This window comes from Xenopus laevis, chromosome 8L, assembly GCF_017654675.1.
Source record: "Xenopus laevis strain J_2021 chromosome 8L, Xenopus_laevis_v10.1, whole genome shotgun sequence".
Taxonomy (NCBI): domain Eukaryota; kingdom Metazoa; phylum Chordata; class Amphibia; order Anura; family Pipidae; genus Xenopus; species Xenopus laevis.
This window is the reverse complement of record NC_054385.1, coordinates 129,689,806-129,706,554: the sequence shown is the minus strand read 5'-3', so window position 1 is coordinate 129,706,554 and position 16,749 is coordinate 129,689,806. Positions and strand designations below refer to the sequence as shown.

General features: G+C 39.5%; 2 protein-coding genes across 2 annotated transcripts in view; both read left to right on the top strand.

Moving 5' to 3' along the window:
• Positions 1-10,569, top strand: part of LOC121397353 (Fc receptor-like B) — an 83,955-nt gene extending 73,386 nt beyond the window's left edge. Inside the window, exon 6 of the mRNA XM_041573992.1 lies at positions 10,259-10,569. Coding sequence (XP_041429926.1) covers positions 10,259-10,554 — 296 coding nt within the window. The 3' untranslated portion in view covers positions 10,555-10,569. The remainder of the gene's footprint in view (positions 1-10,258) is intronic.
• A 743-nt stretch (positions 10,570-11,312) lies between these two features.
• The window catches only part of LOC108699141 (Fc receptor-like protein 2), a 30,025-nt gene continuing 24,588 nt past the window's right edge, over positions 11,313-16,749 (top strand). The window contains exons 1-2 of the mRNA XM_041573991.1: positions 11,313-11,328; positions 11,539-11,820. Coding sequence (XP_041429925.1) covers positions 11,313-11,328; positions 11,539-11,820 — 298 coding nt within the window. The remainder of the gene's footprint in view (positions 11,329-11,538; positions 11,821-16,749) is intronic.

Here is a 16,749-nt window from a genome sequence, read left to right as displayed (position 1 = left end):
TATGGGCGTCATTCCTGCTGCGAAACAAGGAAACAAGGCAAAAAAATTCACCCATCCCTACAAATAAAGTTATACAAACATAACAGTATGAAAACTTAAAATGTTGTTTTTCTTTACTGTAACAGTTTTATACTCTTCACAAATACACAAATAAAGTAAAATATATTGTAAATAAATACACTTTGGGCCATATTTATCAAAGGTCGAATGTTATTTTTATCTAGAATGACCTTGAAACGCGAATGGTATCTTATTTAAGAAACAACTCGAAGTCTAAACTCGAAGAATATTACCGACCCGAAAACTTAAATCGGATTAGAATCAAATTTGAACAGAACTATGCTCTGAAAAAAACTTGAATCTCAGGAGGGCTATTAACATCTTCAAATGGGTCACTGGACCTCTGCCATTGACTTCTACATGAACTTGGAAGGTTTTAGTTATCGAATTTGAATTGTTCCCAGGGTCGAGGTATGATAAATCTCGAATTCGAGTTTGGATTTTTCTCAACTCGAATTTGTGAGTTTTGACCAATAATCCAACTCAAAAATTCAAATTTTCCATTCAAATCTTATTAAATATTCCCCTTTATGATGTTTTTACAATTGGTGGAAAAAGGAACATTTCCAGACAGATATTTAAAAAAAATGGGGATATGTGTGGGAATAAGTGTTTTGAAGAGAGCATCATATAAGATAGCTTGATAGACTTAAGTACCTGGACCTAGAATGAAATATAGTGTTAAAAATAGGGTTTCTTGTCCTTTAAGTGTTTATTTCATAGGGTCCCCCAAGGATGCATTGTTTGATCATTGTTTGTTTGATTATGGGAAGACACTTTGTCAGGGTGTACCAGGTACTGAGTATCTTCTCATCTCACTGCAGATAAGCTCAGGTTCCTCCCAGCCAGCAGGATGGGTAACGTGAGTGTAACCCTAAAGTGAAGATGATGCGAGAAGAAGAAGTCACAAAGAAACCAGTGATTAGAGTTAAGAATCACAGAATTAAATTGTCATTGGGGAACATACCCAGTACATATACCCCATCAATAGAGGTCTAGGGATAAAGATAACTGGAGATGTAGAAGGGGACATTGTTTATTTATGATGTTGCTTTTAGGAGAACATGTTTATGTAAATAGTAGAGAGTAGTTAGCTTGTTTATAATGTGCAATAAGACTAAGGAATAAGCATGGGAAGCAATTTATATTAAGAGGAGAGAACAATCTATACCTACAGTACATTGTGGACACAATGTTTATACTATTGTTCTGGTGAATATAAAAGTCCTCTTATATTCACTTTTTTTTCACAGAAGAGAGTCATTTCCATCACAGATTGCTGAGTAGAAGTTACTGTCCCTCCTTCCAACTCCTTCCAACTCCTTCCAACTCCTTCCAACTCTTTCCAACTCCTTCCAAATCCTTCCAACCAGTGATCATTTCCCTGACAGTAATTCAGCAACAGTCACAATTCAGTGTTCCCTCTAAGCTCTGTGCTTTTGATCAAACACACAATTTATAACACCAGCGCACACAACTGATTCTGCTGCTGAGAGAGCGACACAATGTCGGCACATCGCTCTCTGCTTTGTGATATTATTCACATTGTGGTTGTGGTTACTGTTTCGACTCGGCACGTAGGATGGTTTATTTTTGTTTCACAGACCATCAGTGAAACAGGAAAGGGTTTAAAAGCTTGCACACAACTCACAAACCTTTGTAATGATCAGCAGCAGCAAAAGTTTTAGCTGATAATTCATAGCTCTATAACTACACACTAGAACTTTTATAAACAAAAAAACTCCATGTGGTATCACAACTAGAAGAAAAAGGGAAAAATGTACATCTCACAGCAACAGCCTCAGATAAGAGTCAGATAAGCCCTGAGGGTGAGTGAGGTGTTAATGGTGGATGAAGTAAGAAAGCTGCAGGGATTCTTACACCATCAGGCTATAGGGAACCTTATTTATAGTATTATGCTTTATTATATATCATGGCATCAGCCTGAAACAGTTACTGAGTTGTATCTACAGTATGCTTGTCATTCTGCCCAGCAATACTGTTTCATTTATATTTTAAGATGGGGCTTCAGTGAATTTCCTGTGATATCAAGTCTATACATATAAAATATAATGACACTGACGGTGTTACTGCACAACCACAGGAACTCATTTACCAACTGACTTTATACACAATTTCTCCCATGGACCTAATCTGTAAGTACCTTTCTTTTTATTTACAAATTCAGTCTATCATGTACGGGAATTTTCTATTCAACATTAACTTCTACCCTTGTTTATACATTTTATATAAACCCAGCAAAAGTTCTTGGTCTCAGCCCTGAAACTCGTCCCATTAGATTAACAGAGACACTGTGTAAATTATGTTGTATTCATATAGTTACATGCACTTATGGCCAAAACATGACACACATGCATCAAGCTCAAACTTATATTCAAGCATGGCCAATTGTATTTCCTAACATTTTTTTTACATTTTCCAAAAACATTTCCCTGGTATTTCTCCAAAGTCAAGTAGATTGATATGATGGGGCTCAGTTAAAAAAAAAAACATTTCCATTTCCATATATTTTGACTAGAGAAGTCTACAGCTTTGAAAAGGCAAAAATCTATTTTATTGGGCAAAATACGAGAGTCAGTCAAAGAGAATAAAAGAAAATGGAACCCGGTGCATGTCTATAGGAAACAATACCAGCTGATTAAATATTATAAATATATAAATGCAGAACTTTTCAATTAATTTCACTTGCATTACTAAATCACTAATTCCTGAGATCACTTAACACTTAATACAGGCTTCATCCATATTTCATAATAACTGCACATTTAATCTTTGAGCTTTGATGGGTGCAAAATGAAGCTGTAATCTTTCAATACATATAAAACTTGCACCTAGTGTGGCTCCTGTACTGTGCACTTTAAGCCAGTTGTATCTTTGATTGGGCATCAGGCACAAGGCACAGTTCATTGGGCCCACGAGTTACCCTGGACTTAAAGGGATTCTGTCACAGGAAAACATCAATCAATGCATCAGTTAATAGTGCTGCACCAGCAGAATTCCACACTGAAATCCATTTTTTAAAAGAGAAAACAGATTTTTTCAAATTTGATTATGAAATTTGGCATGGGCCTAGACATGGTTTCAATTTCCCAGGTCCCCCCAATCATGTGACTTGTGTTCAACTTCCCTTGATAAACTGCAAGTTGTAGTGATACCACCCCCTTCCTCCGCCCAGCAGCCTATCAACAGATCAATGGGAAGGGAATGGCAATTAAGGATTCAGTTGCCTTAACTGATAGTGCCTCCATGGGCTAATAGCACTGCTGCTACTGTCCTGAATTTTAGCAAGTGGGCAAACAGAAAATAATTTAGAGTGGTTTCAGGCATTTCTCTGCCATCTAAAATACACTACGGAAAAACAGTCCCCTGTCCCATTAGCTTGTACAGTAAAGTAGATATAGCTATATATATATATATATATATATATATATATATATATATATATATATATATATATATATATATATACACACACAGGGGCACATTTACTATGGGTCGAATACTGAGGGTTAATTAACCCTCGATATTCGACCATCAAAGTTAAATCCTTCGACTTTGAATATTGAAGTCGAAGGATTTACCGCAATTCGCTTTCCTAGCTTTTTTTGATCGAAGGAAAAATCGTTCGATCGAACGATTAAATCCTTCGAATCGATTTTAATCCATCGATCGAACAATTTGCCTTCAATCAAAAAAAGCTAGGAAAGCTTATGGGGACCTTCCCCATAGGCTAACATTGATGCTCGGTAGGTTTTAGGTGGCGAAGTAGGTGGTCGAAGTTTTTTTTAAAGAGACAGTACTTCGACTATCAAATAGTCGAATGATTTTTAGTTCGAATCGTCCGATTCGAAGTGGAAGTCGAATTCGTAGTCGAATGTCCAAGTAGCCAATTCGATGGTCCAAGTAGCCAGAAAAAAAGTTTTTTTCCTTCTAATCCTTCTCTCTTAAAAAGATTATACATGGAGGGGGGAGAAGTAGTGGCACCCAAAACACATTACAATGATTTCTGACACTCCAGATCCCCTTACCCTTCTGAAAGCAGGTTTCCTGAAGACTGGAGAAGATTTGAGCATTGTAGAGATCAAAATGAAGTCAGAAATCGTTTGCATTGCTAAAAGTGCTCCCATGCCAGTGGTGCACATGAGAATAGCACCCAAGCAGGAGAAACCCTTCTTTGCTAGTGCACGACCTGGGTCGCATTGAAGTACAATGAGAAGGGGAGAAACAATAGTTGCCATAGAGTAGTTCTATTGTGCAGTACTGGTTCCTTCTGAAAGCTCAGAATCAGACACAATGCACTGAGATAGCTGCTTATGCACCAATATTACAGCTAAAAAATACATAGTTGGTTCAAGAACACATTTTTAAATCTTGAATTATTTGCAATGTAAACATTATAATTTATAAATAAAAAGTAAACCATAAAAATCCCTTTAACCACCCCCCAGCAATGTAGAATCTACATTTCTTCATGTTATCCTTCATTAATGAAAGCACTTTATCTAGCAACATGTAGTTTCTAGAAAGGCAATGAAAGCCAATAGGGAAAGGGATCAAAATCCAGGTTGACTGACTGATCATTTTAACCATCTTTCAATAAATGGTATATTTGTTCCACAACAAAAAAATGTAAAGGCCATCTGGCTTCCTGACTGGGAATATACACACAAATGCTACTGCACATGATGAATGTTGGGTGTTACCAATTCATGCTTAATGTCTTAAAGGGATCCTGTCATTGGAAAACATATTTTTTTCAAGACCCACCAGTTAATAGTGCTACTCCAGCAGAATTCTGCACTGAAATCCATTTCTCAAAAGAGCAAACAAATTTTTTTATATTCAATTTTGAAATCTGACATGGGGCTAGACATATTGTCAATTTCCCAGCTGCCCCTGGTCATGTGACTTGTGTCTGCACTTTAGGAGAGAAATGCTATCTGGCAGGCTGCTGTTTTTCTGTAATAAAAATACCTGTGCGGCGGGGTCGTGCATTGGGCACGTTTTGGCGTGAAATTTGAATGTATTTTAGGCCCATTCTGACTCCCAGCCAGTGCCCATGATAGAATCTTGATTCTGGTGGTTCCTGAAGCCTTGTGCTGTCTGTTCCTGTGAAACTTATACAGTATCTGTTTTTGATCGCTGCCTGTTCCTGACAATTCTGATATCCGAATCCTGACTTTTGCCTGCATCTCGACTACTCTGACTTTCTGCCTGACCCCATCTGTTTGATTACCCGGTTTTGACCCTTGCCTGCTTGACAATTCTTGATATCTGCCTGCCTCGACCCAGCCTGTTTTGACGATTCTCTTGCATGCTCCATCTTCGGCCCAAAAGACTCTGCTAACAGCCGTGCCCCTTTGCCAGCCAGAACATCTCGCCTTGTTCCCCTCGTTAAGTCCAGGTGACACCCAAGTAAGCTGAGGGCTCCTCCCGAAGCCCAACGGTGGTCACACTACTGGTGAAGCCATGACCAGGGTACTTGGCATCTGTTCTGGTATTGGGTGCCGGTCGTGACATTTTCCTTCTCAATGTAACTGAATGTGTCTCAGTGAGACATGGGTTTTTACTATTGAGTGTTGTTCTTAGATCTACCAGGCAGCTGTTATCTTGTGTTAGGGAGCTGTTATCTGGTTACCTTCCCATTGTTCTTTTGTTTGGCTGCTGGGGGGGAAAAGGGAGGGGGTGATATCAGTCCAACTTGCAGTACAGCAGTAAAGAGTGATTGAAGTTTATCAGAGCACAAGTCACATGACTTGGGCAGCTGGGAAATTGACAATATGTCTAGCCCCATCTCAGATTTCAAAATTGAATATAAAAAAATCTGTTTGCTCTTTTGAGAAATGGATTTCAGTGCAAAATTCTGCTGGAGCAGCACTATTAACTGATTCATTTTGAAAAAAAATGTTTTTTCCCATGACAGTGTCCCTTTAATAATTAAGGGTCATTGACTGCTTCAAATTATATTGTCAATATGTGTGGTGGGTAACATCAGGGTCGCATTGGCTTGCCAGGGTAGTAGGAACTTGCTGGTGGGTCCAGACCCAAGGAGGCTTCACAGCAGGACACATTTAGGGGCAGATTTATCAAGGGTCGAAGTGAATTCAAGGGAATTTTCGAAGTAAAAAAATTATTATTTTTTTTTTGGATACTTTGACCATCGAATAGGATACTACGACTTCAAATTTACTTAGATTTTAAGTAATAATCGTTTGAATATTCGACCATTCGATAAATGAAGTACTGTCTCTTTAAAAAAAACTTCGACTTCAATACTTATTACCTATGGGGACCTTCTACAATCATTTTCTAAGTCTTTACACATCGAATAAAAATACTTTGATCGATCGCTGAAATCCTTCGAATCATTCAATTTGAAGGATTTAATCGTTCGATCTAATGATTTTTATTCGACCGCAGGATTGCCAAATTTGATGAAAAAACTTCAAATTTGAATATCGAATTCGAAGTTTTTTCAGCAAATTTGTCAATTTTAATTCGATGGTCGAATTTCGAAATTTTTTGTACTACGAAATTCGACACTTCCATCACTGACCCTTCTAACAGCCATACTTATTGGGGCAAATTCACTAAGCGCCGAACGCTAGCGTTAATTCGCTAGTGTTTGGTATTTTCGTTACTGCGCAAATTCACTAACGAACGCTGGCGTAGTTTCGCTAGTGTTACTTCGCACCCTTACGCCAGGCGAATTTTCGCTAGCGACGTAACTACGCAAATTCACTAACTTGCGCAGTGTACTGAACAATACCTTTTACCTAGACAGTGGGCACATGTGTAGGGCAAAATAAAAATTTTATTTGATGATTTGAAGGTTTTCTTTGCATTTGTAGTGCTGATACGTATTCCTCCATTGAAATTTGAATTTGCCGCCGTATGCAAATAAGCCTTCGCTAGTGTAACTTCGCTTTACATAGCGAATCAACGCTAGCGCAACTTCGCAACCTTACGCTACCCCTGAGCGCAACTTCGGATTTTAGTGAATTTGTGGAGCGCTGGCGAAACTACGCCTGGCGAAGTGTGGCGAAGTGCGTCGAAAGTGCGGCGAAGTTACGCCTGGCGAAACTACGAATGTTAGTGAATTTGCCCCATTGTGTCTTGTAACTAGGATACCAGTGTGACACTGAGCAAATCATTGAGGTTAAGGTGTTTTTTTAGATTCTAACTGGATGAACCTACAGTATGTAAATGTTTCACTCTCAATGTTCTGGTGCCCTCAAGTGCTCATTAATGCAGCCTAAACAATTTATTTACTTACTTCAACCATTATTCAGTTCTGTTATCTGTATATTTATGCTTGAAATCCATCAATTCTGTGTATTTACAGATTTTCTCAACCTGTTGACAGCAGTTTTTATTGAAATATCAGGTAAAAAAACATTTAAATAATTACTAATAAATTAAATAATTGCATTGTATTGTAATGAGGAATTGTATAACTGCTTGTGATCAACCGCAGGTATGGGATCCGTTATCTGGAAACCTGTTATCCAGAAAGCTTGTCTCCTGCAGAGTTTTTTTGAAGCAAATAATTCTTATACTAATTTTAATATCTATATTTTTTAAAAATTGACCAGGGCAGTGCCAAGGCACTTGTCCATTAGAATCCCCTACAATCAAGCCAACCCATCCTATCCCATTTTCTAATTTGCCCCAAGAATGTGTATGAACAACATTACAGGATGGAATTGAAAGGCTCCAGCTTTATTAAACAGTTATCAAAACAGGGAATTTTCAAACTAATGAGTAATACAATGAGCTTAATGATCAGTGCACTATGAATGCCCTGGGTCTTGAGCATTCTGGATAACAGGTCCCATATCTGTATAATCATTTCAGAAAGCCTCACCATTCATTTTTTTCCCAAATAAGATTATACTGTGATGCAATGTAACAATGTAACATAAAAGTTCCCACTCAGACACCCAGAGGAAGAGGAAGTAAAAATGGGCTCAAACATAGGGGGTCATTAATAGACACAAAACACAGAACTGTTCTTTAGAAGCGCATTGAAGTCAATTGGCGTCGAAATAATTTTGATGACCCCAACAATTTTTATACATGTGACTATTTTGTCCAAATGCATTAAAGTCAATGGGCACCCCAATAATTCTGATGCGTGCCAAAAAATTTTGACACAGCGGATTTTTTGCCAGTGAATTTTTGCCAAAGTTTTGTGAATTTATTTACTGGCAGCGAAATGCAGAACTTCACAGCGAATATGCGCCTGGCACATTTATTCTCCCATCACTAGAGGGGACTCATAGTGAGGCAGGACCTGGGAAGATCATGAATAGTGATGGGCGAATTTGTCCCATTTTGCTTAGCCGAAAAATTCTCGAATTTCCTGCATAATTCGCGAAACGCCAAAAAATAGTGAAATCTGAAAGTTCCCACGAAAAATCTTGAAATTCTAACGTTTTCACGACAAAATCGTGAAATTTGAAGGTTTTCACAAAAAAATCGTGCAATTTGATGGATTTCACTCAAAAATCTTGACATTTTAAGGTTTTCACTAAAAAATCTTGAAATTTGAAGGTTTTCACAAAAAAATCGTGAAATTTTAAGGATTTCACTAAAAATCATGATATTTGAAGGTTTTCACTCAAAAATCGTGATATTTGAAGGTTTTCACAAAAAGATTGTGAAAACCGGACATTTTCAGGAAAAAATTGTGAAAACCGGAAATTGACGCTGTCAAATTTTCACTGGCAAATTTTTGTGGGAGATTCGCTAATTTATTCGCCGGCGGCGAAATGCAGGCATTTGCTGCAAATTTGTGCCAGGCGAATTTATTTGACTATCACTAATCATGAAAACGCTTAAAATGTATAAATTGATGAATTAGGATTGTTGGTGCAGTCGCGTCATTGGTGCAATATATTTTAGATGCAATTGATAAAATGATGACAGCCCAGAATTATATCACTGTTTCATTATCATTTTGTATCATTATCAGTTATATCATATAACATATTGCAACGTGGAACTAGTGCCTACATTTTTGTCTGTAGGAGCTGCTGTGAGACCTGTGATTTCTTTCTCCCCAAATTGGACCCCAATATTCCAAGGAGAATCTGTAAATCTGACCTGTAATGTGGCTCCTACTGCCCAAAGGAACCTGGAATATTCCTGGTACAGGGATGAATACTGGATACCTGGGGATCAGCAGAGTCTTATCATTCAGAGTAGCAAATGGTCAGACAGTGGAAATTACCAATGTCAGGCTGGTGCCAGTGAGAGGAGTCACTTTCTTAGACTTGATATTAAGTCTGGTGAGTACAACAATTTAAATTAAAAAAAATGGTCCAGAAAATTCCCAGGGTGGAAAGAGAAGATTTACTTCATTTTTATTTTATTTCAGGTTGGCTCATCCTGCAGGCGCCCCCTGATGTTCATGAAGGAGACTCCCTGTCTCTCAGGTGTCACAGTTGGACTGGATATAGAACAATGACTCCAGTATTTTATAAGAACAATAAGATCATTGAGTCTCCAGGCAGTGAGTCTGAGTTACACATAGGAAGAGTGGATGTTACTGCGTCTGGTACTTACTGGTGTAAAAAAGTGATATATTTTGGTACTGGCACATACAGTGAAGAAAGATACATTTCAGTCTCAGGTAAGGCCCAACTGAAACAAATGTTATATTCAGTGGAAAACTCATCACCCAAAACCCAACAAACAATTTAGATTTATTACACTGGGTTTCCTCCTAGTACTCAGTTTCCTCCCACACCCCAAAAACTGATAAACTTACCCCGAGTGCATGTATGTAAGATCTTAAGCTCCGCTGGGGTGGAGACTAGTGTGAATGATGTACAATCTCTGTGAAACACTTTATAAATGTGTTGGAAATATATAAATAGCAGAGAGAGAGAGAGAGAGAGAGAGAGAGAGAGAGAGAGAGAGAGAGAGAGAGAGAGAGAGAGAGAGAGAGAGAGAGATTAGCCAATAATGATATATAACAGCCATTAAGAAATAATAAAGTGCAAGTTAAACAATTGCATTAAGATGTTAAGATGCTTCCCAACCCAAAATGATGGCAACAGCATAGATTCTCAGCATCATTCTATTGTATAACACATTGCTTTTAGTGTATAAATACATAGATTTACATTTTGTTCATAGTGTTCGCTTTTTTTATTCTATTGTTTTGCAGAGCTTTTTACTGCTCCAGAAATAAAAGTGAGGCCAGATCAGGTGACAGAAGGAGATCACGTGACCATAACATGTGACACAAAGCTCAGCCCACACAGAGAGACTACAGAGCTACAGTTTGTTTTCTACAGAAATGGGCACAATGTGCAGGGATTCAGTTTATCCAACCAATATGGAGTCCCCTCAGCTCAGCTGGAGGATTCTGGGAAATATACCTGTGAGGTACAAACTCCAACCGACATTGTGAGGAAGAGGAGTAACATGACTCTTATCGGGATACAGGGTGAGCAGAAGTGACTATAACTAGTAATATTCTTTGAAGTCTTCTGTAAGTCAAGGCCACTATTTCTAGTCTTGTACTAAGAGTTCAATCTGAAATAAAAACCATGTCATACTACATAATTGTTTTTGTTTTTCAGAGCTTTTCCCTAATCCATTGATAAAAGTGAGTCCAGATCAGGTGACAGCAGGAGATCACATGACCATAACATGTGACACAAAGCTCAGCCCACACAGAGAGACTACAGAGCTACAGTTTGTTTTCTACAGAAATGGGCACAATGTGCAGGGATTCAGTTTATCCAACCAATATGGAGTCCCCTCAGCTCAGCTGGAGGATTCTGGGAATTATACCTGTGCGGTACAAACTCCAACCGGCAGTGTGAGGAAGAGGAGTGATGTTTCACAAATCCACATACAGGGTGAGCACAAATAATTTTGGAATTTTACGTTTTACTAGCTCTTTATATATTCATGTGTAGGGCCAATTCCATCTTTTGAATTAATGACATCTTTTTCATGAGTATTTTTGGGTATTTCAGCAAACAAGGATTGTTCCATCTGACACTTAGATTTGTATCTTTATCATTAGATTAGCCATTTACTACCTGACAGTCAGTGGTTAGCTACAGTAACTACCGTAACATGATGAACATGATGTCAGTTCTATTGTAAGTTTTCAGGCCCAAAATTGTCCTGTGAATCTTTGGGGCATATTTGCCAAATTCCTCTACTTTCTATTAATTTCCACTGGATTTTTAAAGTCCTCTTTATCAATGAGTGAAGTGAGAGGTCACCTTTTGATACATACACTCCCAAAGAAATCCCACAGAACTGAATAAGGGAGTGGAGAAATTTCACTGGAAGACTTGCAGCTCTAAATTCTGTAAATACAGTATGCCCCTTTATTTCCAGGGACTGCATTTTTTTCTTCTATCTGCTGCAACTATACCATAATTCTAAAATAAAAACAATTAAAAGATTCAAATTTTTCTTGTCTAGAGTTTTTATGTTACCCACAAATAAAAGTGAGTCCAGATCAGGTGACAGAAGGAGATCACATGACCATAACATGTGACACAAAGCTCAGCCCACACAGAGAGACTACAGAGCTACAGTTTGTTTTCTACAGAAATGGGCACAATGTGCAGGGATTCAGTTTATCCAACCAATATGGAGTCCCCTCAGCTCAGCTGGAGGATTCTGGGAATTATACCTGTGAGGTACAAACTCCAACTGGCAGTGTGAGGAAGAGGAGCAATGCGGCACATATCCAGATACAGGGTGAGCACAAATAATGTTGATTTTGCAGTTTTACTATCTATATCTATGGTATCTATATTCATGTGTTGGGTCAGTTCCATCTTTTGAGTCAATCTGTCATTTTTTAATGAGTATTTTTGTGTGAAGCAACAAACAAGATCCATCTCTCCTTAGATTAGCCAGTCACTATCTGAGGGGCAGCAGCGAGCTACAGTAATATGGAGAATATAATGTGAGTGTGTTAGTGAGCGATATCACGCTCGCTGCACTAGCAGAGCCGAATTTCCATGTTAAAAAATGGAAATTTGGCTCTTAAAGTTGCCAGAGGCGGCTTTTTACTGCCCCTGGTAACTGCCCGTCAATGCCGCCTGAGACAATGTTCTCACCTAGCCTCATGGCAGGAGTGGCCCTGGCCCTCTAATGTATTTATAAACATGTCCCCTTGTAAGCATCTTTTTTTTCCAGAGAAGATAACCCCAATGTTGACAGTGTACCCTCATAATTTAAATCTTCCATCCATTTTACCAGTTTTCATCTCTGCAACATCTCCAGTTCATTTATACCCTTCTTAAGGACTGGAGCACAAAACTGAGCCCCTATAATCATAGTGAGGCCTTACCAGGGACATATAAAGAGGCAAAATTATGTTTTCATCCCTTAAGCTAATGCTCTTTTTATACAAGACAGAACTTTATTTGCTTTAGTGGCCACAGACTGACACTGCCCAGAATTAGACACCTAAAAACCACTAGATCCTTCATAATTAAGTAAACCCCCACACACTGCCATTCCCACTATAACTCGTTTATTTTAATTCTATAAAAGTGCATAACCTGCATTTATCAACATTGAACCTCATTTTCCAGTTTGCTGCCCAGTTTTCCAGTTTAGACAAATCACTGTGCAAAGTGGCAGCATCCTGCATGGAACCTATAGTTCTGCACAATTTAGTATCATCTGCAAAAATAGAAACAGTACTTTCAATGGCCACCTCCAGGTCATTGATAAACAAGTTGAAAAGCAAGGGACCTAGTACAGAGCCCTGCGGTACTCCACTAACAACACTGGTCCAATTAGAAAATGTTCCATTTACCACCACTCTTTGTAGTCTATCTTTTAGCCAGTTCTCTATCCAGGTACAAATACTATGTTCCAGGCCAACATTGCTTCATTTAAAGTCTAAGTAGATCACATCCACTGCCATCCCAGAGTTGAGGTTCCTGCTCACTTTCTCTTAAAAGGCAATCAAATTAGTCTATTAGATCTGTCACTAGTGATGAGTGAATCTGTCCGGCGAATCTGTCCAAATTCATTAACGTCAATGGGCATTTTTCTTATAACAACTTTTTGTCCAAATGTGTTTCTTGTTATTGGGACTTTTTTTGTTTCTACAACATTTTTGTTTTCCAGCGTCAATTAACGGATGTCCATTAGCTTTAATGAGTGTCAATTGTCACCAGTGTCAATTTTGACGCCTGCGTCAAAATTTTCGTTTCGCAAAATTTTCACCCGTTTTGCGAATTCCACGGGACAAATTCGCCCATCACTATATTTGAGCATCAAGGAGAGCCAGTTTCTATCTCCTGCCTGTGGATACTCTGGCCACTGCGGGCTCCCCAGGGTGAGGACAGGTCTTGCTCTTGTACCTGCCACATGGGAGAGGCTACTACTTTGAAAGGGAAAGGTACCTTGGGGCAGGTAGCGCTACCTGGGGGCATAAGAGCGCGTGGGGGACATTGAACTGACTGGTTTTATTATACATTTATCCACCCAGTGTGGAGTGTGGGACTGTGGCATTGAGAGACTGTGCAAGGGGTTGATAGTCCACACAGGTTACCCAGAGTAAAGTTATATTGTATGATTTACATTTACAGTTACTAAATACAGTTTTACATAAAGTTTATATTTGTTTTATTGCAAACTGTGTGTGTTTTATTTTTCCTAGTGGAAATCCCCTGAGATGTGCTCCTCAATGTTCCTTAGATGGAAGCACTGCAATGTAAATCCCAGTTCCCAGTACTTTTCATACGCAAAAGGAACTCAGGGCCCTATATTGCCAAGGGTTAATTAATATTTAAAGAGACAGTAACCAAATGAGGGTTATAAAAGTATGGAAAAACATTGATTGCACTATGCTCTCTGTAGCGTGTAGCCACCCCCAACTTATTTGCCTTTCTTTAGCCAGTAATGAGCATTCCATAATCCAGATTAGGGATGTCGCGGACTGTTCGCCCGCGAACTAATTCGCGCGAACATCGACTGTTCGCGTCCGCCGAATGTTCGCGAACGTCGCGCGACGTGCGCCAATTTGGGTTCGCCTTAGCTGGTGCTTATTTTTGACCTCTCACCCCAGACCAGCAGATACATGGCAGCCAATCAGGAAGCTCTCCCTCCTGGACCACCCCCACACCCCCTGGACCACTCCCCTTCCATATATAAACTGAAGCCCTGCAGCGTTTTTTCATTCTGCCTGTGTGTGCTTGGAAGAGCTAGTGTAGGGAGAGAGCTGTTTAGTGATTTGAGGGACAGTTGATAGTAACTTTGCTGGCTAGTAATCTACTTGATACTGCTCTGTATTGGAGGGACAGATTTGAGGGACATTTTAGGTTAGGTAGCTTTGCTGGCTAGTAATCTACCTTCTACTGCAGTGCTCTGTATGTAGCTGCTGTGGGCACTGCTTCTGATCTCTCATCTGCTGACTGCTGCCTGTAACCCAATAGTCCTTGTAAGGACTGCTTTTATTTTCTTTTTTGTTTTTTTACTTTGCTACTGTAAGAGCCCAGTGCTATTAGTCTAGCTGTGTTGGGGAGTGGGACTGGTGTGCTGCTCCTCCTAGTAGTTCACCACCACCAGCACCAACCAGAGTCAAAATTGTTACAAAGTATCTTATTTGCACCTGTTAGCTGTTCTGAGCTCTCTGCCAAAAGCTAATTAAGTTAGAAACTGTTTTTTTTCTGGCTGTTCAGTGCAGAGAAAAGAGGGACTTTCCAGTACAAAAGAGGGACAGGGGGTTGAGTGGTCAAAAGAGGGACAGTTGGGAGGTATGCAAGTGCCACCTAGCTGTGTGAGCTTTTTCACATTCTGTCTAAATAACAATAATAATTCCGTGTCCGTAAACATCACCTGAGTGATGTTTTTACAGCAGCAATAATATATTCCGTATCCACTACTGTATACGTTGCCCTTGCAGGCATTGTTTGCCCAGTCTTTAACCAAGTGCCACCTAGCTGTGTGAGCTTTTTCACATTCCGTGTCCAGAAACATCACCTGAGTGACGTAGTGTGATTTCTGCCCTTTACAGCACAAAACGCAGCGCTGTGTCAACAATGTATTTTTCAGATACATTTTTGCCCTTGATCCCCCTCTGGCATGCCACTGTCCAGGTCGTTGCACCCTTTAAACAACTTTAAAATCATTTTTCTGGCCAGAAATGTCTTTTCTAGCTTTTAAAATTCGCCTTCCCATTGAAGTCTATGGGGTTCGCGACGTTCGCGAACCGTTCGCATTTTTGACGCAAGTTCGCGAATATGTTCGCGAACATTTTTTCCGCCGTTCGCTACATCCCTAATCCAGATAAGCCAGTAAGGTCACTGCAGAAAATGGATTTGGGGAAGATAATTGCAGCCTCTTTCCCCTTCCCAATGTTCCCCACCATTCCCTTCCATGTTTACATTCTATGATGTCATTGTTGGGTTGTACCCACTTCACTACTCCCCCATACCTCCAAACTGTCCCATTTTCTATGGGAAAGTCCTCAGCCTGCAGTCCTGGGTTTCTTACTGAAATAAAAGGAAACAATTAAAATAAGAGGTTTCTTGGCATAGAGACTAGAACACTAAAGCTTGCACTTGGATACATATGTAACAATTTAAGATAAGCAAAAATACAATTGTAACTACTGTACATGCAGGTCTCTTGGGAGAACTGAAACTCACAGCTTAAAGGGCAATTCACTTTCATTAGCAAAACTGTTATAACACATAAAATATAGCACTAAAACACCTAGAAATGTGTTCATAACCTGCCAAATTTTGCAAAATGGACATGGTAATTAGGGGGTGTGGCCATCAAATGGGTGTGGTCAAAAACCTCTTGCAGATTTTTTTGATGGGAGGTATGCACCCCTCACCCACAATTTTTTATTTTGCTCAGTGTTCATACTTTACACAAAGCAAATCAAAGCAGTATATATGTCCCACAAAGTGTTGCATCAATCTACTGACTGAAACCATTATAGGGAACAGAGATAGGACTGGCACTTGGTTGGAATTTTACCTGTAAACATGGTGCTTTCTGCCAGGCAAAAAATATAAAGCTATAAAAAGGCTAATATTTTTTTCCAGAAGAGGTAACAACTCTACAACGTTAGTTTGCCACCTGGTTGGTATTACTAGGGCAGCAAGATAAAAATGAGAGGGCAGGTATTTTTTCCACAAAATTTAGCAAACTAAGATAAGCAGGGTGTGACTGGGCCGGTGGGACACTGGGAAAAAATCCGGTGGGCCACCCTGGCCCAGACCCGATCCCCACAGGAGCTAGTGGACCACTGATCTTCCTTCCCTGATGCATTAAAGGCAGGTTTAATTTACGGGTGCTCAAAAGAGGGGGTAGGGCAAGTGGTGGTGACCCCTATGCGGAGTGTGGGTGGCACAATGTGGGCCCTCTGGGGGGTATGGGGGCCCCTGCGACGGCAGCCCCCGGGGGCCCTGCACCCACCAGTCTGACCCTGCTAGGAAGGAACATTTCCTGGGCTGTTAGGTAAAAAACAATTAACTCTAACATTACTGTACTACATTTTTGCCTTGTATATTAGGAATCATTCTTACTTTACGAGTTTCCTTTTATTAATACATTTCTGTGTTATTCCCTATTAATAAATATTCATTGCTTCTAACTTGTCTTTATGTGCCTCCCTTCTCTGTAGACTGTTTATTTGCTTATCTGTTATTC